General features: G+C 42.8%; 2 protein-coding genes across 6 annotated transcripts in view; one reads left to right on the top strand and one right to left on the bottom strand.

Annotated features, from left to right (window-relative positions):
- LOC135222711 (dual oxidase maturation factor 1-like) overlaps positions 1-4,312 on the bottom strand; it is a 14,523-nt gene extending 10,211 nt beyond the window's left edge. Inside the window, exons 1-4 of one of the 2 annotated variants that reach the window (XM_064260912.1) lie at positions 4,174-4,312; positions 2,554-2,714; positions 1,492-1,549; positions 898-1,032 (exon numbers count right to left, since the gene is read on the bottom strand). In XM_064260912.1, the coding sequence (XP_064116982.1) occupies positions 898-1,032; positions 1,492-1,549; positions 2,554-2,634 (274 nt within the window). In that variant the 5' untranslated portion in view covers positions 2,635-2,714; positions 4,174-4,312. Of the gene's footprint in view, positions 1-897; positions 1,033-1,491; positions 1,550-2,553; positions 2,718-4,173 lie in introns of both variants that reach the window. The other variant, XM_064260922.1, reaches the window with a different exon arrangement.
- LOC135222729 (uncharacterized) overlaps positions 1-21,956 on the top strand; it is a 94,111-nt gene that overhangs the window by 46,770 nt on the left and 25,385 nt on the right. The window contains exons 1-2 of one of the 4 annotated variants that reach the window (XR_010316321.1): positions 5,117-5,293; positions 9,454-10,276. Coding sequence is in view for 1 of the 4 variants with exons in the window: in XM_064260951.1 (XP_064117021.1) it covers positions 9,518-10,276 (759 nt within the window). In the remaining 3 variants the exon portion in view is untranslated. Of the gene's footprint in view, positions 1-5,116; positions 5,294-9,453; positions 10,277-21,956 lie in introns of those variants that run through there. The other 3 variants (XM_064260951.1, XR_010316320.1, XR_010316322.1) reach the window with 3 other exon arrangements.

Genomic DNA, 21,956 nt, shown 5'->3' with positions numbered 1-21,956 from the left:
ACAAATGGAACCCCACATTTAGAAGCCGAAGGCAGCACCGGTAGAGGCATTCGTTCCAATTGCAAGAAAGAAATTTGTATATTATCCTAACTACAACAAAGCTCTACAAAGAGAAAGACTACCAATGAATACTCTTCATAGAAATGGTGTTAATAGAAGCCACGAGTCCAGCCCTAAAAGCTCAAAGACAACGTGATCAGGTTCCCCAACGAGATAACGATGTTAGCCTTCAGAATAAATTTCATTGCTAAAGCAAGGTTTACGTTGGTGTATTTATATTAGTTTACGTTAATCTTAATCCCTTGATGATTATCTGTAATTTTATTTTATAACCTGCATTATTCATAATCCAGGTTATAGAATAAAATTCTATCAAACTCAGATAATTATACCTTTATCTACAAGGAACAGATTAGAGTTCCAAAGGCTTTTAATCTAGCTGCTGAGGACATTTGTTTGTACTTCACTGAAGTTCAATTATATTCATTATTAGGTAAGAATAATTTATCACCCACGCCATTACAGTTCAAAGAGGCTTTTGTAGAGAACTAGTAAACTTAATCTAGATATCTAAGTGTAATACACACAAACGCACTCACACAAATAAATAATATATATATGTGTGTGTGTGTGTGTATGTGTGTGTGTGTGTGTGCGCGCGCGCATACACCGGTATTCCAAATATAACTCCTGAGATTAAAAAAAAAAAAAAGGACAACGGTAAGAAATTATTTATCTTTTGCTTGCATAGAACTGTTCAGAGCAACATTAAACCCACACGGCTCTAGACAATTTTATTTATTCGGAGTACGTAGTACATCCGTTTGGAAGCTGAAGTTTACAAAACACATCAAAAGATGGCGTTCCCGGGAGAAGGAAAATGTCTTCGTCACTTGCCTTTAAGGGTTATGTTGACAGAGCGAAGTCCCAACCTGACGCCTATTTCCGCTTCAATTTGATCAGCCGTTCCAGCCTTATACGGCGTCCGAGTCCGGATAAATCCCACCTCCCAGTCTTGGCCGAAATTGCACACTAAAAAAGATTCATTTCTAGAATGTAATTTTGCGTGAACGGTGAAGCAAACGTGCGTGAGCTCGCGTAAGTACACACGCGTCATTATTAGAAAGATATAAGCAAGTCTTAAAATAACAGACGAATGTTTTTTTTTTGTTGCATAATATCAATATATACATTTTCTTGAAAAGTGTTATTCTAAACTCGTCTAAGAAACTGGTCTTCATGAAATATGATTAGTTTTTAGCATAGGTTTCATACTCGTTTATGGGTGAAATTTTGAAAACATTCGATGAGGGCACTTATACGGTATGTAAATTTGGAAACCACAGACATAATTCTGCCAAGAACTTCTTAAAATATAATAAGTTAATTTCCAGCAGGTCTGGCATTTTCAGAGTTAATAACCGTAATGCAGTGACTCTTTCCAAGTTGATGATAAACAAGCCAGACAGTAAAAGCTTACAGATGACTTACACATGATGGACAATGCAAGGAGCATGAAGACTGTCACGCGGATGGTTCTTGATAATTTCTGAAAGACGAAGAATGACAAGGTTGGGGTACTATTCTCCGATCTATTAATTAAACAAAAATGTTAATCAAGTCAGATATCGTGTCACCCTGTGTTCAGGTAGGAGATAGAATAATAATAATAATAATAATAATAATAATAATAATAATAATAATAATAATAATAATAAATAATAATAATAAAGGTACCAGCAGGAAAAAAATACCAAAATACTCTAGATAGTTATAACCTTCATAACAAGAATGACATTTACAGACAAAGAAGTGAGGATCTATGTAAACATCAGAGCTAGCTGTAACAACAAGAAAGACTGCCAAAAGTGTACACTTACAAGCATCCACCTCTATATATATATATATATATATATATATATATATATATATATATATATATATATATATATATATATATATATATATATCGAGCTACAAATGTCATTTAATATCTAATTCGCTCTACCTCGGAATTAATATATTTTCATATATGTTAACCGAAGGGGAATTTTTTAGTCGATAAGAAATTTGTCGACTAAAAAACTTTCCCCTTCGGTTAACATATATCGAAAAATTATTAATTCCGAGGTAGAAGCGAATTCAATATTCAAAGGAACATTTTTAGCTCGATGTACGTATATGAATCATGGTAATGTGATATGACTCAATTATATGTATATTATATATATATATATATATATATTATATATATATGTATATATATATATAATATTATATATATATAGTGTGTGTGTGTTGTGAGTGTGTGTTTCTGTGTGTATCAGTACGTGCGTGTGTGTGTATACCCACGAGCCGGATACCTAAACACTCTAAATCGAGGATGAAAACTAACTGACTGCTTTTATATATATGTTAGGCAAAAACGTACAGATTTCCTCAACGAAAATCGTAACTAAGCATCTTTAGACTCAAGTGCATACGTCCTCGTCACCGGTTCTTAGGCCTACTGATTTCTAAAATGAATAAGTAAAATAGAATAAAAGTCCTTACGTAACTAGAAGCCGGAATGACGAGATAGAAGGGGCAGCAGGAGGGCAAAGAAGGCCGCGACCCATCCCATGAGGAGCACATCTTGGGTCACGGGAGTTCGCCAGTCGGGATAGATGGTCGGGAACGGCCATACACGCCCCAGGTTGAAGTGGGGACTCATTCTGCTGAGTGGAATAAAACAAAAACACAAAATATACTACCTCAACTGTTCCTGTGTTGCTAAAATAGGAGGTTTGTATTTAAGGAAGAAAATTAAGGAAAATTATTTCGGTGTTGTAACTATTACACGATTGACTGTCCGCAATCGGTATAAAATGCGCAGGTTATGATCATATTTACGTTAAATAACAATGCAACCTATTAACCATGAAACGTTAGCATAACTTGAAGAACTACGAACAATGTAGATATCTGATAAACTGTGTTGCAAGTTCTATTATCGCTTCACTTTTCATCATGACCGAACTTGCATGTTATTATTTCTACCATTATAATCATATTCATTATTATACATTTATTCATTATGCATGCCAGTTATTGCTATTCACGTAATCTGAGAAGAAAATTATCTCTTAGATCCAATAATTTATTTATCGGAGCGTTTCCTGACCTGCGCCAACAAGATTTTTTTTTTTCGTCTGGACACACCCCAGGATACGTTTTATCATCCTATTATCGCCATCAACTCTCTCTCTCTCTCTCTCTCTCTCTCTCTCTCTCTCTCTCTCTCTCTCTCTCTGTGTGTGTGTGTGTGTGTGTGTGTGTGTGTTCTGTACTCCTACAAACATATGTGTATACAAGAGTCAATTATCAGTAAAGGAAAGCAGTTACTGGTGTAATAAGTGAAGCTAATTTTCAATATGAGCATATACTACTCATGCCGTCAGAAACGATGGTAATGCAATTCCAGTTTAATTCTTGATTGTTTTTCGGACGCTTCTCGCTGCTTTATAGGCTGACCATTATAATTTAACCTACTAATTTACTTTCCTGCTCTTAGCTAAAGACTTCGTTTCTGGATACGTAGAACAGGCAGTCCAATTGCTGGACTCCAAAGCAGGAAATACATCAAAATTATATCTTTCAAAATGTTAAACTACTAAAACTTTGAGAAAAACGCCGAAAAAAACTATACTATCCAAACTACCCGAATCACTAATTTTAGGTAAAGCCTAATATCAACGGGAGCACAGAGGAACAGAAAGTAGCCTAGAACAAAAGAACAAAGAGTGGTACTACATCGCCAGTGTAGGCAACACTAAATAACTTACTTAGGAACCTGAAATTTCCTACATTTCTAATTATATATATATAGATATATATATATATATATATATATATATATATATATATATATATATATATATATATAATATATATATGCTACATGTGTGTTTTTATATTAAAATTATCTTATACCAACAGTGGCTCTTCTCCTATAAAGTGGAAAGAGGGCGTAGTTCGAGAAATGGCATCTCCTTCTAAGCTCTACAATCGCCATCATCAAGTTTCTGAAAAGTGAGAGAGTACTCTGGAGTGCACTGACCTTACAAGAGTTCACACATGGAGTCACAGAAACTTAAAAAACCCGAAAATGAATTCGAAGACTGGTATATTCACCTATGTAGTACAGAAGGCGACCAGGAAAAGTAAACATCATCACTTAGCCACACAGCAAAAGAAGGACTACTAATGCTCAGCGCCGGTGGAGTTTTGGGACTTTGGGTTTTCTGCAGGATGTAAATTCAGATAAGGCAGTCCGATAGCGTAGAGGGTTCTGCTTATGCCCCTGCAACACATAGCCAGGGTCTTGAATAATTCCCATTGGTGTTAAGAACTCTTTTCCTCGCTGTGACATGGATAAAAGTGTTAGAAATTCTATCGTAAGAAAAACCTATTGTTTATTATCATGAATATAATCAAGGTCAAACGATATATCTGAGGATTTGCATACAGGTATTTATTTGATAAATCATGAGTGACTTTTGTAGACTCAGCTCTTGTGTGCAAATAAATAAATATGCTACTTATGAACAGTAACGCCAACAAATGAGGTCACAACAAACAAAAAAGCCAGCTGCTGGCTCTCGTGCATTTTTATTATAGATTTCATGCAAATAACACCACTGATAATACGAGAGAGAGAGAGAGAGAGAGAGAGAGAGAGAGAGAGAGAGAGGAAGAGAGGAGAAGAGAGAGAGAGAGAGAGAGAGAGAGAGAGAGAGAGATCCTTTGACAAATAGTGATAAAAAGAATAATGACCATAAATCCACCAGAGCAACATCTTTAAGAAATTTACATAGAGAAATGGAAGCAACATTGGATGTAGTTTGCATGAATATGAGAATGACATCAGTAAGCCAGTCTATTTCTCTGCTATTTTTCTGCCATTGTCTCGCTTGCTGTTGTAAGCTTTATATTGAAAAAAAGAAGTTTTATATTAGAAAGATATAACTGTAAAAGACTGACTTAAAAGGAAGCAATATTACCAAGAAGAAAAGACTAAATTTGATAACTGAGAAAAAGATGTACTACGTAATTTTCTGTCAACTGCTTAGGAGGTGCCGTTGTAGGCATCATACATTTTGTAAAGTTCATAAGCGACTCAGCGAGCGAGGGATCTAGAAACTGATTTTGTTTCGAAAGAACCAAAGGCAAGGCAGTCCTTACTACTACAACGACTTACGCAAAATTTCCAGACTGGTTTCTTTTATTTTGTTGTTACTGTTGTCCCGAAAAGGTAAATATAACTTTCTCCATTCTTTTAATTTTTTTTTTCATTGTTTAACCAAAGTTAGTATACCAAAAGCAGTCGTGTTGTTCGGTTCTGAAAAGGTAGCTACCCAGGTAGGTAGGTAGGTATACCTAGGCTAACTATACTCCGTTTTTTTTCATCTGTCCATCTGCCTGTGGTGTTTTTGTATGGTAACACTGCGTCCCGGGCTTTAGATAGTTGCATTCAGCTTACATTCAACGATTATAATAATATCCTATTTCGAATATTAACGGTGTAATTCGCATACAGTAAATTATTAAAACACTTTTCAGTTACAAATGTACACCCAGATATCCTTTTATTTACCTTAAACTTACAATTAGCGTAACTATCTAAAGCCAGGGACGCAGTGTTACCATACAAATATACCACAGGCAGATGGACAGATGAAAAAAAACAGAGTATAGCTAGGTAGTAGGTAGTAGGTAGGTACCTATCTAGGTAATAGGTAGTACCTACTAGGGTTATTTATGCTAGATGTTGATCTGATTCACATGGAGCAGCGTAACTGTAAATGGTAGAGGGAGTACCTAAGGTAATATCTAGGCTAGGTACCATAAATGCAAATGCTGAACTTACCGCTAGGCCTAGTAGCGCTTAATACCTAGGGTAAAACATCGCATGGACTAGCCAACTCACCGACGATCACGGCTGGACACCCTCCGAAAAAGTACTTAGGCTATAACGTGTCCTGACACCGGAGATGGTCATCAGTCATGAGTTGTTATTGGTGAGAGACGGAGCTAAAGACCTCTACTCTCCTTTCGAATTAAGTATTTTCTCCAAAGTTAGAAATTAAGGCCATAATGTAAGCTTTAAACAGAGGGCAATGCAATGGGTGGCCAACGCAGGCCCACAACGCCAAAACGCTTTCTAAATTTTTACTTACGATTAAATAACTTTAGAACTTACGATTAAATAACTTTAGAAGATTGACGCCGTCTCGATGTTTGCGGAGTCGCTTGTGTCAACAAACTTCCCATCTCCTGTGATAAATCCGCACACCACTTGTACCCATAGACGCTGGGGCACTTTCATCACAACAATCTGAAAACGGTCCCTTGCCACGACATTTTTCAGGAAACTACGGTTTTGGTAGAAAACGATGATGAAGCGTGCACTAGATAATTATTTAAATAATAAAACAACAATATTTTACATATTTATGATGATTAATTTGAAAATATTTGTTATTGAAAAAGTAACTCGATTCCTGACTCAAATATAAGTAGTAATTATTTTTTGGAATTAGAACGTTTTTTTAAGTCCTGTATTAGGTATGACGCCACGACATCTTGACTTTCGTACCTATTGTAATTGAATTGTTATACTCAACTTTCTTGCAGAACAGTTTACCAGTTATTCATGCAGATTGTTATCAGCTATTCACGTAATTGTTATAATCGTAATGCGCATATATATCTTTATTATTTACTTTTTGGATATATGAAGATGTTTTACTGCCGGATTACAGCCGTAGTGTGATGCAATCGCATTCGCTCCCTGGGCCTTTTGTCTTTTTTCCCACCATAGAAATTAATGGGGCCGAATTTGCAATGACCAGGAAGTCGTTAAAAGAGGAAAGTTAGCATTGAGGAGCATATGTTTTGATTGAGAAAAATACAAATTTATACAATAGCTAGCTTGTAAAAAATACTTGATTACAAAAAACTTGATTGACAACTAAGCAGCATACCTACTATGGGTTTCAGAGACAGTGCAAGCACGTGTTTTAGCAATATTTCTGTAACGAACACTCGTATCAGAACGAGATTTTGCTATAGTGTATTACACCCAGTGCCGTAATTTATAAGGATATCGTGAATCACTAATCGTAAAGAATAACGACACTTGTCCTTGTACCAAGAGACAAAAACTCCAATATCCAGAAATGGATACGAACATAGCAGTAAAAAGCTCCACCTAACCTCTCCCCCCACCTCCACCGCCACCCCTGTCCTTCTTCCTTCCTTCACCTTCCCTTCTCTCTCTCTGTTGCCAGTTGGTGTGTTCACCCTCCAAACTGGGTATAAGACTTACACAAAACATGGAAATTGGTGAAATTAGCCTATGTATTGGAAGTATATATACATAAATATTAAAGCAATTTTATCATTATTGCATTACTATGACAACTAGAATTCATGGAAACAGTTTATAATAATGCATCAGCGTATGTGTGAAGCTCCACTAATATTGGCAACTGAGAATTTTGCCATTCTGTAGCATGCCAAACCATTAAAAGGTTACATTTATTTCTGGCATACAGTTATTAAAAAAATCAAAATACTAATATAGACTTAAATCAATGAAAAGTGCTAGCGAAAAAAAAAAAAATAATCCACTTATCCGTCGTCTGCTCCGCGATGGTTTTCGGCAGCCAGATGTACGACAAGGTTAGAAACATTAGATTGTATCTACTTTAGAAATAGTATCTGTAATTTTTGGGGGTAATTTGGTTGCAAAAAAGGGATAATAGACATGAATTAAATAAACATTTTGAAGTAACAAAGTAAAGTTAAACTAAATAATGAGTAAAGTAAACAATTAAGGGAATAAAGCTTTGCACCTCATAAACAGTGTCGTCGTCTGCTGCTCGTAAGTGTGTGTGTGGAGTGAGCGCTTAGGAACCAGGAACACCAACATGGTTCAAGTGCAATGTAGGGTGGATTAAGACCAATAATGTGTAAACTAATTACAATCAAATAAGCACTGTGGAGTTTCAGTTGTGATGGCAGTAAGGATAAAACCACTGATTACAAGGTAAAAATGAATTCAGTTCGAACCATGACCCCAGGGATAACAAGTTTCATACTTTCACTAATATAGGCAACAAAATCTTGTTTTATTTTGCTGATTAAAACTGTAATCTTGAGTAAGATCAATAAATGTTACATATATACGCTGACATTGTTCAAATGAGTGCTGGGAAGGCTGGGAAAGATGGTGGATTGTCCATGATTAGACCAGCCAGCCTGACGATAGCCGCCATGTTGGATTTCAAAACTGCCTTGATAACATAATTTTACGAAGAGCGTCACATGCTTATTTTAGTTCATATGGGGCTTTCATATATCACATTGTGTTGACAAAACTTCAATCTTTTGAATGTTATGCTTAAAGTTGTAATTGTATTCTTGTTTCACCAATTAAATATCGAGTGAATAAGACCCGCCCAGTGTGATGACGATGGATCGTCCGTGATTGTTTACCCCAGTAGGTGATTTGGCTGCAATGACCTAGGGACTCTAGATATTGTTTGCTAGGTTAGACAATAGGCTACCTACTAGATATTACCTACTTGCCGTAGTTATCAATTTATTGTAAACTTTCCTAACGATTGACCTCTAGGCTATAGGCTACTAGGTAATTAGCTATTTTTTGCGTATTTTAGTATGTACTAGCCTAGGATCTTGCTTTGGTCGTCGGCAACCTTAATTGGATTCAGCATAAGAATGGGAGGTAGATCTAAGTAATTGCTCTGCATCGGGTATTTCTTTGGAAATTGACTTTTAACTTTTTTTATTGTATTTTGGTTGCTCATTAAGGGATTACTGTTATATTTTGTTGGTCAACTGTAATTAATCCCCCAGGGGCTAGTCCTACTACCTATACACGGTGAAATACATTTGACGCCCCAATCCTTAGTCGCTTTCATATTCGCGTGACCGTTCCTTGCAGTCCGTGCGGATTTAGTTACTGCTTAGAATTACGGAATGGGACTCCTGTAGAATGCAGGAATGAGTGGAGAACAACAGGAACAGATCTTGGAAGACAAAAACAAACCTAACCTTTCCTAGAATGCCATACCCTGACCTAACCAGACCTTACCTCCCTATAACCTCACTTAGGGTGCTTTGCCCTGACATAGCCGAGGGGCCTTTGCCCCCCTTGGATTCCTCAGGTAACTTTAAACGTTGGAAACAATGAGCTAGCTTCCGTTTGGAAGTAGTTCCGTAGTTCAGTAAACTACCCAAATATAGAGTAAGGGATCACGAATTACTTGACAGGGTCCAAGGTGCAAAGCTGCCCCAGCCAAATTAGAACCTGATGTCTTGGTAATACTGTATTATATAGGCCTAGTATCATAATGTAACTATTTGATATATGTCTTTTTGTTTCAGGTACCAGACGTATGGGTGATTATAGCCAAGAGTTTGCAGATAACTCCCTTGTCTATTAATAAGAATGGCTGAATCATCAGGCAGTGAAAATCAATCCAGATGTGTTATGTGCAGTTTTTGTAATAGACAGTGCATTGCATATCCTACTAAGAATGACTCCTCTCATATTTTGGCAGTTGTGGATTATGGTAAATCCTTTTGGGACATACTGACCATAACCCCAGCATGCATTGAATCACATTGCCACACTTCTCCATTATTTCAAAGGACCCACAAGAGTGATGATCATAGTAGTATGGACTGGAAGGAAGCTTTAGTTTCCTTAAGAAATGCAAGAACAAAGAAAAAAGAATGTATAAATATCAATGGAATGCAGTCCAAAGGCATTGTTTTAAAAAATAAAATGGAAGACATGCATTTTTGTGTATTCCTGAAAGAACTGATATCTTCTGATAATTACAGACAATTAGTAGTCAATAAGGTTTTAAAGACATTCAAACGAAAAAGTAAGAGACAAAGAAAACTTTTAATAGTGAAATGGTGTTTATTAGATAATCTGCCGCAAATTATAGATTATGAATGGAATGTACGTATGAGATGTAGTGCGATAGAGAGACAACATTTCGATACTGCAATGTCTTGGTTGTCAACATTGGGAGGCGCTTGTTCTGCCCTTGGTGACTATGACATTCAGTTTGCTGAAAAAGCAGAGCAGATTTCCTTTCAACAAATGGACATTGCACTACGCATTGGAGATCCTGCCATAGTTTCACGATGTAGACTCTACTTAGCCATTTCTTTTATTCAGAGGTGCAGTTTTAAGGTAAGTTTTTGTCAGTAATTGTGTAGTTATTACAATGATGTGTTCTTATACAAATAAACCTAAAGTTTTAGGAACTAAAATCTAAAATTGTTTTATGCTGAGTTAACTTGTACAAGGGCCAGGATGAGATACCATGGTAGGAAGAATGACTTGATTCATGGTTAGTGGGTCACCTTGCTTTTCAAGGTAATACGTATGTATATCAAAGTTTTTGAGGATCTTGCATTTCCTTCTTGTGTAATTTGATCTTCCAATCAAAGTGTATTAAATGATTGTCTTTAAGTTTGTTTATTTTTGTTTATAGCAAACTCATTAAATACTCATTACACATGTCAATTAAATGATTCTCGACAAAATTTCTGGAGAAAGGAGGATATCTTGAGGTTGGCAAGTACAGCACAAAAGCAGTGGCTCCATCAGTTCTGGGATGTTAAACACATCTCTTTGTTGCTTGTCTGCATTAACATTAAAATGAGGTTTTATTGTAGTGTCTTACCGAACAATTATAGAGCCGTGATTTCCACGAGCGGCAGGATACTAAATTCAAATTTAGCGCGTCGGCGTCGCCAACACTGGTGGTGATGACGTCATCTCCCTCCACTCGCGGGAGAACCAGGTACAACTGCCCAGGTGAATCCAATTCTTTTCCTGCCGGCGTCCGGTGAACATCGGTGGTCGGTGCGGTTGGATGACTTTGCTTCGCTTTTTTTCTTGTGAAATTGATCTTCGGAATTGGTGAAGTACTCTTTTTTGACGTTGTTGTTATTTTGCTTTTTATTTAGGCGTTGCCATGTCGGATTCTAGTCCGTCGGGAGTTAGGTTTTGCATCTCAGGATGTAAAACTAGATTATCCAAGTTAGAATATGATTCTCACACTAAATGTGTTAAGTGTAGGGGACAGGTTTGTTCAGCAGATCGAACATGTAACGAGTGTAGTGATTGGACTGATTCTCAATGGAAGTTTTTTAGTTCATACTCGGAGAAATTAGCTAAAGACAGAATTAGAAAAGCAGCGCTTAGGGAAAGGAGACTTAGCTCTGCTTCGTCTTGCGATGCTTCTGTTCCTTCTGTTTCTCCTCAAATTGTTATGTCTCCTTTAACTACACCTCCTATTCCTCCTACTAATCCCACTTCTCTGGCTTCCCGTCCGTAGTACTTTCTTTCCGACACCATTGCCAGTCTGGAATCGAGGTTAGATTCCAGAAATTGGTTTCGGTAACTGAGCGAATACGGTTTGCAACTTGGTAATTCAGTTAAGACGTTTTGGAGAAAGCGGCTTCAGGTAAGAGTGTAGTTGAGGGTGCGTCTGTCTGTCCTGACACTTCTCCTAGACAAAGGTCACTGTCCAGCTCCCCCGCACCGGGGAGAAGACATACCAGAAGTCCAAGGGAGTCGATCGGGATTTGCCCACAGACAGGCGCCTCTCTTGTTGAGCCTGTTGCGCCTCAACAGGTCGGTTAAGCGTTGGAAAGGTGTTGCGGTCAGACGCCTTTCGAATGATTCAAGCGATTCGTCTCCGGTCGCGCGGCGCTCTTGGCGAGATTCGCCCGTTTCGCGTCCTTAAAAGAGGCGTTCAGGCGCCGATTCTTCGCCTCCTCCAGTCAAAGCGGTTATAAGGAGCCTGAGAGTAGGGTTGCGCCGCGGCCGTTAGCGGCTCGTTCGTCGCCTCAATCTGTGCCTTTTTCGGCTCCATCTACTAGTAGAGATTTGTGGTTTTTAGCGCTGTAGCTAGCAGTTCTAAGGGTGTTTCTTTAGGCGCTTTTCGTCTGTTACGCCTGATGCGCCTGTTTCGCCTCGAATTTCGGCGGCTCAGAGCGAGGCGCCAAGTAGTTTTCCGCCTCCTGCTGACATTTAGGCTCTTCCAAGCCTACGTTAACTGTTTTTGATTCGTCTCTGGCGCCTTTGCGCAAGCAGTTAGAGATGTTAACCAACTGGATGAATGAGTCCAAGGGTGGTTCGAAACCTTCAGATCCGGTTGTAGTTTTCCGTCTACTTCTTCGGCAGGTATCGGAGAATGAAGAAGAAGTAGAGGAGGAGGATTCTCATCACCCCTCTCGTGTTATTCAAGTCTCCTTAGATTTCTTCTGGTATCTTATCCAGATTATTTTTTGAGAAAGCGGCTCCGCGCTCCCCAACTTCGACTTTTTGATGAGGAGGAAAACTTCAGACCCTCTCCTCCCAAAACTTGGTTCTATCTAAAGCGGTTTAGACATTCGTTGAAAGAGACTGAAAAATGGATGTCTATGAAAAAAGAGACTTAGGGAATGGCTCTTTTGCTTACCCTCCCTCTAAGTTGCTTCGTAAGAGGTATAGGTTTTATGTAACTGGGGAAGCTCCTTGTCTGGGAGTTTCGCCTCCTCCCAGGGAGACTTCTCCAGTTTAATCGACTCCTCTAGAAGATCTGCTTTCGCCGCAGCGAAAGTTTTCTTTACAGCGCCTGAGTTGGACCACGTTGTAAAGAATCAATTTTAAACTTTTGGAAGTCTTTAGCTTCCTTGATTGGACTATTTGGCGCTTTAGCGGCCAAGATCGAAGATTGTCCTTCTCTTTCTCAGGAGTTAGCGGAGGATTGGATTGGTGTTCTGTCCTGTGCGGACAAATCCATAGGGATGGATGTGATGAGTTAGCTTCGCTCATCGCCTTTGGTACCCTTAAGAAAAGGCAACTTTGGTGCTCCTTTGCTTCTAAACGGGTTACTTCCCAACAGAAGTCTGCTCTTGTTTGCTCCTTTTGTGAAAGATAACCTCTTTCCAGACGATGTAGTGTTGTCAATTTCGTCTGCGCTTAGAATAAGAAAATCTACTTCGGATTTTACTGGCACAGGTCTACTAAGAGACCTAAAGCTCCTGTGGAGACTGTTCCTTCGGTTTCGCCTCTGGCCCAAGTGCCTTTTCGAGGGAGAAAAGCCCAAGCGCTTCTTTAGGCCGAAGTCGAATTTGCGACCTCAGTCTAAGGCCTCGGCCAAGGTTAACAAACCTTCCAAATGAAAGCTCGGTTCTTCATGCACCAGTGGGAGCCAGGCTGGCTATGTTTTGGGAGGAATGGGAAAACAGAGGAGCAGAAGCCTGGGTAGTGCAAGTACTCAAGTTCGGCTATCGTATTCCTCTCGTTTCACCTCCCTCGCTCTCACCTGTGCCAATTCCATTCCAGGCATACTCTCCGGGCTCAGACAAATTTCTGGCGCTAGCCGCAGAAGTGGAAGCGCTTGTTCGCAAAGAAGCGATAGAACAGATAGAAGGGGATTTTCCTCCAGGCTTTTACAATCGCCTTTTTGTAGTTCCCAAGTCATAGGGGGCATGCTGGAGGCCGGTTTTGGATGTGAGCGCCCTGAACTTGCATGTCCAGAAAACAAAATTTCATATGGAGACCACTCGGTCGGTTCTGGAGTCCATCAGACAGGGGGATTGGATGGTCTCTCTGGACATGCAAGACGCTTATTTTCACATTCCGATACATCGCGAATCTCGGAAGTACCTGAGGTTCATGTTCGAAGGCAAGGTGTTTCTCAGTTTCGGGCGCTTTGCTTCGGACTAGCGACCGCTCCTCAAGTTTTCACCAGGGTTCTATCCCCGATAGGAAGCTGGCTGCACATATTAGGAGTAAGAATCTCCCTCTATCTGGACGATTGGCTTCTCCGGTCATGGAATCAGAGAGTCGGTGCATTGAAGGACTTGGAACAACTCTGGATCTTGCCAGAAAGTTAGGAATCCTGGTCAACAAACAGAAGTCCCAGTTGGTTCCATCTCAGAGCATCCTTTATTTGGGGATGATTCTGAATGCTCAAGTTTTTCGGAAGGGCTTTTCTGTCCCCGAAGAGGGTTCAAGGCTGTCTGGAGACAGTTCAGGAGTTCTTGGACAAAAAGGTAAGTTCTGCCAATCAGTGGATGAGGCTCCTTGGGCAAATTTGACGTCAGTGGAGAAATTTGTGACGTTGCGGGAAGACTGCACATGAGACCTCTGCAGTTTTTCCTGAGAGCCTCTTGGTGCAGGAAGACACAACCAGACATCGATTACCTTTCCTGTCACAGATCAAATAAAAGAGGACCTAAGGTGGTGGCTCTCTGAGCAAGGTTGGAAGAAGGGTTAGATTTTACGACCCATCCTCCCGAACCTACAGTTCTTTTCCGACGCATCGGACACAGGTTGGGGAGCCCTACTGGGAAATCAACGGACTTCAGGAGCTTGGTCGGAGAAGGAGAAGAAGTTCCACATAAATGTAAAGGAACTGTTAGCAATTTTCTTGGGGCTCAGACAGTTTCGGAGTTTAGTAGAAGGTCGAGTATAGTCGGCAGTGCATTCCGACAACTCCACGGCTCTCTCGTACGTGCGGAAACAGGGGGGGACTCAGTCTTTCTCTCTGTACGAACGAAGTAGCCAAGGATCTCCTCCTGTGGTCAAACGAAGCGAAGGTTCAGCTAGTCCCGAGATTTGTTTGCCGGGAAAGATGAACGTTCTGGCGGACGAGTTAAGTCGTCAACAGCAAGTGTTACCTCTGGAGTGACTTTGGACAACAAGATTTGTCAGAAACTTTGGAGCCTTTGGGGACGACCGTCAATAGACCTGTTCGCGACATCAAGGAACAACCGTCTTCCTCTCTTTTGTTCTCCAGTCCCAGATCCTCTAGCTTGGTCGGTGGACGCAATGCTGTTGGATTGGTCGGGTCTGGAAGCTTATGCATTCCCTCCGTTCGGTCTAAATAAGAGAGGTGCTGAACAAGTTCATGTCGCACAGCAATGTAACACTAACGTTAATCGCTCCCTTTTGGCCCAGGAAAGAGTGGTTTCCCGACCTTCTCCAGTTGTTAGTAGACTTCCCCAGACTTCTTCCTCCAGAGAAGTGGCTTCTCAAACAACCGCACTTCAAGAGGTTCCACCAAAACTTGTCCGCTCTAGCTCTGACAGGGTTCAGACTGTCCGGAATCTTGTCAGAGCGAAAGGATTTTCAAGAAGAGCTGCAGAAGCTATCGCTCGTTGTAGGAGAGAGTCTTCTAACAAACTCTATCAAGGGAAGTGGAGAATCTTCAGAGAGTGGTGTAGAAGTGCTAAAGTCGTCTACTTCTGCGACCTCTTTAACAGAAATAGCAGATTTTCTTCTATTTCTTAGGAACTCTAAGAAACTGGCTCCTTCGACGATCAGAGGATATAGAGCCATGCTCTTTTTTTCTTCGGTTTTCGACATCGAGGTTTGGATATTTCCTCCAATTCAGATCTGTCGGCCTCATTAGGTCTTTCGAAACCACTAAGCTCCCGCAAGATACAGTGACTTGGAACTTAGATGTGGTGCTTAAGTTCCTCATGGGGCCACCGTTTGAGCCTTTGAAGTCGGCTTCACTCAGGAACTTGACTAAGAAGGCACTTTTCTTATTGCACTAGCTTCTGCCTAAGCGTGTCAGCGAATTGCACGCTATAGACAAAAGAGTCGGTTTCTCTCAAGGCAATGCTGTATTTTTCGGTATCTTTGACTTTCTAGCCAAAAATGAGAATCCTTCTAATCCTTGGCCGAGGAGTTTTGTGGTAAGGAACTTATCTGATTTGGTTGGACATGAGGAGGAAGAAAGGCTCTTTTGTCCAGTCTGGGCTATTAAGCAGTATCTGTTTGCCACTAAGGGTATTAGAGGACAATCTTCTAAGCTCTGGACCTCGGTTCAAAATCCCTCTGTCCTCTTTCTAAGAATGCTATATCGTCTTTATTAGAGAGCTTATCAGGGAAGCTCACTCGCAGTCCGAGAACGACAATCTTTCCGTTCTGAGAGTTAAAGCTCACGAGGTTAGAGCAGTGGCAACTTCTTTAGCATTCAGAAAGAATTTATCTTTAGCTTCGATTTCTTCAGAGCACGTTCTGGAGATCGAATTCGGTTTTTGCGAGTCATTATCTCAAAGAGATAGAAACGGTTTTTGAGAATTGTAAAACGTTAGGTCCGGTGGCGGTTTCTGGCATGGTGTTGGGAGAAACGGCACAGGGGTCGTCACCTCTATGCTAACTTTTCACCTTGAATAGGTTGTCGAGTTCAAGGGAAGCTGGGGGTACTGAGTACCTGGGATACTCACCAGTCTGTAGGTCAGATTTACAATGGTTGGGTATATATGTTTTTAAATCTGGTGTTGGTGACAAATGTTTTGTATGATTGAATTTCTGGTCTTAGCCCAGGGCAAGGGCAATCTTTGTTGTTACTATCCTCCGTCAGTCAGCCTTGACTCGCTTGAACTACGGAAGGATTCCACTCCTGTAGAGGCTAACTTTGGTCAAATTCCAATTCCTCTACAATAGTAAGAAGAGCACCGACCAGAGGCAGTATTGCAATAAATGTAACCATTTAAAAATACTAGTGGTCCACTGAATCCCACCTTCCCATAAATGTGTAATCAGCTCTATAATTGTTCGGTAAGACACTACAATAAAAATGAAATTTTCATTATTAAAATGAAGTTTTATTGTATACTTACCGAACAATTATGATTATACCCACCCTCCTCCCCTTAGGTGGACGGACGGGCAGAAAGAATTGGATTCACCTGGGCAGTTGTACCTGGTTCTCCCGCGAGTGGAGGGAGATGACGTCATCACCACCAGTGTTGGCGACGCCGACGCGCTAAATTTGAATTTAGTATCCTGCCGCTCGTGGAAATCACGGCTCTATAATTGTTCGGTAAGTATACAATAAAACTTCATTTTAATAATGAAAATTTCATTTTGTTCATGAAACTTACCTGTCAGATATATATATAGCTGTATTTTCTGACGTCCGACAGAATTTCAAAACTCGCGGCACACGTAGTGGGCGGCCAGGTGGTAGTACCCATTCCCGCCGCTGGGAGGCGGATATCAGGAACCATTCCCATTTTCTATTCATATTTTTTCTGTCGCCGGTGCTGGAAACAACTGTTTGCAGTACCTCCGTCTAGGATTTTTGGATTATCTCGCTTTAAATTATCTGGATTGACTTTTGGTATCGACTTCTGGATTGTTGGATTGGCACGCGTAATAGTGGATTGGTTTTTGATTTTGGATTGGCTTTTCTGTGTACATGATGTCGGGATCAGGTACAGGGAGTTTCAGAGTGTGTGTGAGGAGTGAATGTAAGGTGAGGCTTCTTAAACCTTCAGTTGATCCTCACACAGTTTGTATGGAATGCAGGGGGCATGTTTGCTTGGTTGATGATCGGTGCAATGAATGCAAGGATTTGTCAGATGATAAATGGAAGATGTATGAGACCTATCGGCGTAAATTGGAGCGCGATAGAGTCAGGAGGTCTTCCTCCAAGAGCAGTTCTACAAAAGGTAAGGAATGTAATATTTCTCCTCCTCTAACACCGGTAGATTTTGTTCAACCTAATCCTGTTTTGTTGCCTTCGGGCCCTATTGCTGTGTCTGGAGAAGGTAACGCCCTTTCTCTGATTCTCGAGTCTATTCGCGCTCTTGAATCGAAAGTGTTGGCCTTAGAAACTGGCCCTGTGAAAGTTTGTGATAGTGCCCCTAGTGTTGTGGAGGGGGCGTCAGATCGGCCCCATAATGCCTCTAGGCCTAGACCTCTATCGGACTCCCAGGACTCAGGGAGTGGGTATGTCGAAAGCCGCAAGAGGGTTACCGGGGCTCCCCACCGATCTGGCGTCCCTTCCGGCCGGCCTTGTTGCTAAGTCCCAGGCCGCCAAGGAGCGCGCACGAGCGCGCGTCCTGAAGGATTGCTTTTTCGTCTCCGAAGCGTCCTCCCCGCGCAAGGGGTGGAGCGCTCGGAGAGACTCGCGTCCGTTGAAAAGGACTTTTCGTTTTGAGGACGCTTCACGTCCTATGTCACCGCTTTCTTCAGAGGACGCGTATGACGCTTTTCCTCCTCAGAAGAGAGGTAGAGTCTCAACCGACGAGGACGTTGGGTTGCGCGCACAGGCATGTTCCCCTGAGATGCAGGTAGCTGTACCTGCGAGAAGGAAGGAGGCGTCCCCTCGCCCCTCGCCTTCTCGCAGGGTCAGTCCTGCCCCTTCTTCTTCTTCGTCACCTACGAAGAATATCCTTTTGTCCCTTCAAGGACCAGATTTCGTTCTATCATGGCTCAAAGGACTCGACCCAGCAGCCAGGTCGAGCCTAGGCGGAGAAAGGACGTCAGGCTGCCCGTCAAGAGGACGAAGCAGTCTCATTCTCTCTCGTCTCGTTCGTCTCTCTCTCCGCCTCCGGATCGTCACCGTTCTCGTTCTCCGAGTAGATCTTTCGCTCACGCTTTGGAGGACGCTCGGCAGGACGCTCGCCGTTCGAAGCAGGACGCTTTGCGCTCTCGGCAGGGCGCTTTGGAGGACGCTCGGCAGGACGCTCGCCGTTCGAAGCAGGACGCTTTGCGGCTTTCGGCAGGAGGACGCTCGCCGTTCCCCTTCGAAGCAGGACGCTTTGCGCTCTCGGCAGGACGCTCGCCGTTCGAAGCAGTACGCTCAGCAGGACGCTTGCCTGGCTAAGCAGGACGCTTTTGGCGCCTCTCGTCAGGAAGCTCGCGCTTCCTCTCGTAGGGACGTGTCTAGTAAGACAGTTCCCGTTGTTTCTAAGGACGCTCTACGTTCACAAGATGTCCGTCCTTCAAAGGATCGTCGTAAGGGCGAGTCCGTACCTGAAGCGGTGACTTCCAAATCAGCGAAGTCTTTGTTCAGGCCTAAGCCTGCTGGACGTACGCCCTCTCCAGATGGACGTTCTCCAGTTCCTCTGAGAGAAGAAGGGGAACTTAGTAGTCCAGCGAGTTCAGTCGAAGAAGAACCTCCTGTAGCTTCGGCTGTCTCAGACTATAAGGTTCTTGTGCGGCTGTTACGTTCGTCCTTCGGGGATAAGTTTTAGCCGGCAGCCCCTAGGTCTCCTCCCTCTCAACTTTCGTTTTCTAAGTCAGTCAAGACTCCTGAGTTTGTCGAAATAAAGACGTGTCGCTTTCACAACAAGAGGGCTTTCAAAAGAAGCTCCAAGTATTTTATGTCCTCCCCGAAAGGAAGGACCAGGGCAATGACCACTTTTTTCGCCCTTACCTCCCTCTAGACTCTCCGGGAAAGGAGGCATTTGGTATGAAACCAAGGAGGACGTGGGGGTAAAGGTTCCTTCGTCCGCTCTTGGGGACTTCTCCAGTTTAGTGGATGCTCAGAGGAGGTCCCTCTTATCTTCTGCAAAGGTGTCCTGGACTCCTGTGGAGACGGACCACCACTTGAAGGGACTGCTGCGCACTTTGGGTGTCTTTAATTTCTTACTGTGCTTGGGAGTTTTGGACCTTCAGTCTAGAAGCCCTGATTCTCTCAGTCTGGGGGAGCTGTCAGCGTGTGTCGTGTATGGACAAGGCCGTCAGGGATGGTTTTTGCGGAAAGAGCTTGGTTTCTCATTTTGGAACAGCTTGTCCCTTAAAAAAGAGCTCTTTCTATGTAATTTTACCGCTAATTCGGTTTATTTCTCCCCGCTCAGAAAGCGGAATTGCTCTTTGCGCCTCTTTCGGACCATCTCTTCCCCCAGGCTATGGTAAAGGATCTTGCAACGAGTTTTGCAGGAGAAGGCGACCCAGGACCTCTTGGCACAGTCTTCAAGACGCCCAGCAGTTCCTTCTACATCTTCATTCGTGAAACCCCCCGAAGAAAGTCAAACCCTTTCGCGGGGCACCCCCTCGAGAGCAGCTCCTCGAGGGAGAGGTTTTTTGAGAGAAGAGCTTCATTTAAGCCAAAATCACCAAAATGAAGATCTTGTCCTTCAGACGCCAGTCGGGGCCAGGCCTGAAGTTCTTGCGGAGGCATGGAGGCAGAGAGGGGGCGGAACCCATTGGACTCTCAAGATCGTAGAGCAGGGTACAAGATCCCCTTTTTACATCCTCCTCCTTTAACATCAACTCCCAGAGACCTCTCTCCGACTTATCAGGGAGAGAAGAAAAGTATCCTTTTCGATCTTTTAGACCAGATGGTCGAAAAAAAGAGCGGTGGAGCAAGTCTTGGACCTGGGGTCACCGGGCTTCTACAACAGGATTTTCCTGGTGCCGAAGCAAGTCGTCGGGTTGGCGCCCAGTCCTGGATGTGAGCAGGCTCAATCTTTTTGTGGAGAAAAACAAGTTCAAAATGGAGACGCCTCAGTCGGTGCTAGGAGCCTTGAGACCTGGTGACTGGATGGTGTCTCTGGACCTGCAGACGCGTACTTTCACGTCCCAGTCCACCCTCTTTCAAGGACGTACCTGAGATTCGTCTTAGGCAACAAGGTTGGCAATTCAGAGCCCTTTGTTTCGGTCTCAGCTCGGCCCCGATGGTTTTTTACAGTTAAATGAGGAATGTAGCGAAGTGGCTCCATTCTTCATGGGATCAGGATATCCCTCTACCTCGACGATTGGCTGATCAGAGCGTCGTCGAGAGAAGAAAATGTTCTGGAGGACCTTCAGTCGACGTTCGCCCTAGCAAAGTCCCTGGGTCTTTTTGGTCAACTCCGAAAAGTCGCATCTGACCCGACACAGTCCATCGTGTATCTGGGGATTCAGATGGATTCAGTGGCTTTTCGGGCGTTTCCATACCCAGGAACATCAGCAGCTGGGTTTAGAGAAAGTCGCAGCCCTTCCTAGGGAGAGAAGCTTGTTCGGCGAGGGAATGGATGAGTCTGCTGGGCACCATTTCCTCGCTGGAAAAGTTTGTCTCGTTGGGAAGACTGCACCTCAGGCCTCTTCAATTTTTCCTTGCGGAAGAATGGAAGGCGAAGGAGGACCTGAATGGGATCCTAAGGATCTCAAACAGTGAAAGACCACTTAAGATGGTGGCTCGACCCTCAGAAGTTGCGAGAGGGCTTCTCCCTAAATCTTCTGAGCCCCGACCTAGTGTTGTTCTCAGACGCTTCCATTTCCGGTTAGGGAGCAACACTAGGGGGGGGAGGAAGTGTCAGGCTCCTGGAGAGGGGAACAGGTAGCCTGGCACATCAATGTAAAGGAAACTGGCAGCGATCTTCCTGTCGCTGCAGTTCTTCGAAGACAAAGTGTCAGGCAAGGTCATTCAAGTCAACTCGGACAGTACCACAGCCCTTGCATATCTAAAGAATCAGGGAGGAACTCACTCCAGATCCCTTTTTCTCCTTGCGAGGGAAGTTCTGCTATGGGCAGACGTAAGGCAGATCAAGATCCTGACGAGAGTCGGGGCAGGGGTAGCAGATGTCAGGGCGGACCTTCTCAGTCGTCGAAATCAAATTCTGCCAACAGAGTGGACCTTGCACCAGGAAGTCTGTCAGCAATTATGGAGACTGTGGGGACGTCCTCTAGTCGACCTGTTCGCTACGTCGAGGACGAAGAGGCTTCCTCTGTATTGCTCCCCGGTTCTGGAGCCAGGGGCAGTTGCGGTGGACGCGTTGCTCTGGAGCTGGACAGACCTAGATCTTTACGCCTTTCCCCCATTCAAGATCATGGGGAAGTCATGAGGAAGTTCGCAGCTTCAGAAGGGACAAGGTTGACTCTGATTGCCCCGATGTGGCAAGCAAGAGAGTGGTTCACAGAGGTCATGCTTTCCTGTGGACTTCCCAAGACGTTGCCCTGGAGGAGAGGGAGAGATCTACTCAGACAGCCTCACTTCAAAAGGTATCACCAAAACCTCTCCGCTCTGGCTCTGACTGCGTTCAGACTATCGAAAAGTTGGCCAGAGCGAGAGGCTTTTCGAAGGCAGCTGCGAGAGCAATCGCTAATGCTCGAAGAGCCTCTTCAAGAGCTGTCTACCAATCTA

The sequence above is a fragment of the Macrobrachium nipponense genome, chromosome 20 (assembly GCF_015104395.2).
Source record: "Macrobrachium nipponense isolate FS-2020 chromosome 20, ASM1510439v2, whole genome shotgun sequence".
NCBI lineage: Eukaryota > Metazoa > Arthropoda > Malacostraca > Decapoda > Palaemonidae > Macrobrachium > Macrobrachium nipponense.
Note: the sequence above shows the minus strand (reverse complement) of the source record. Positions and strands in the feature narration are given on the sequence as shown.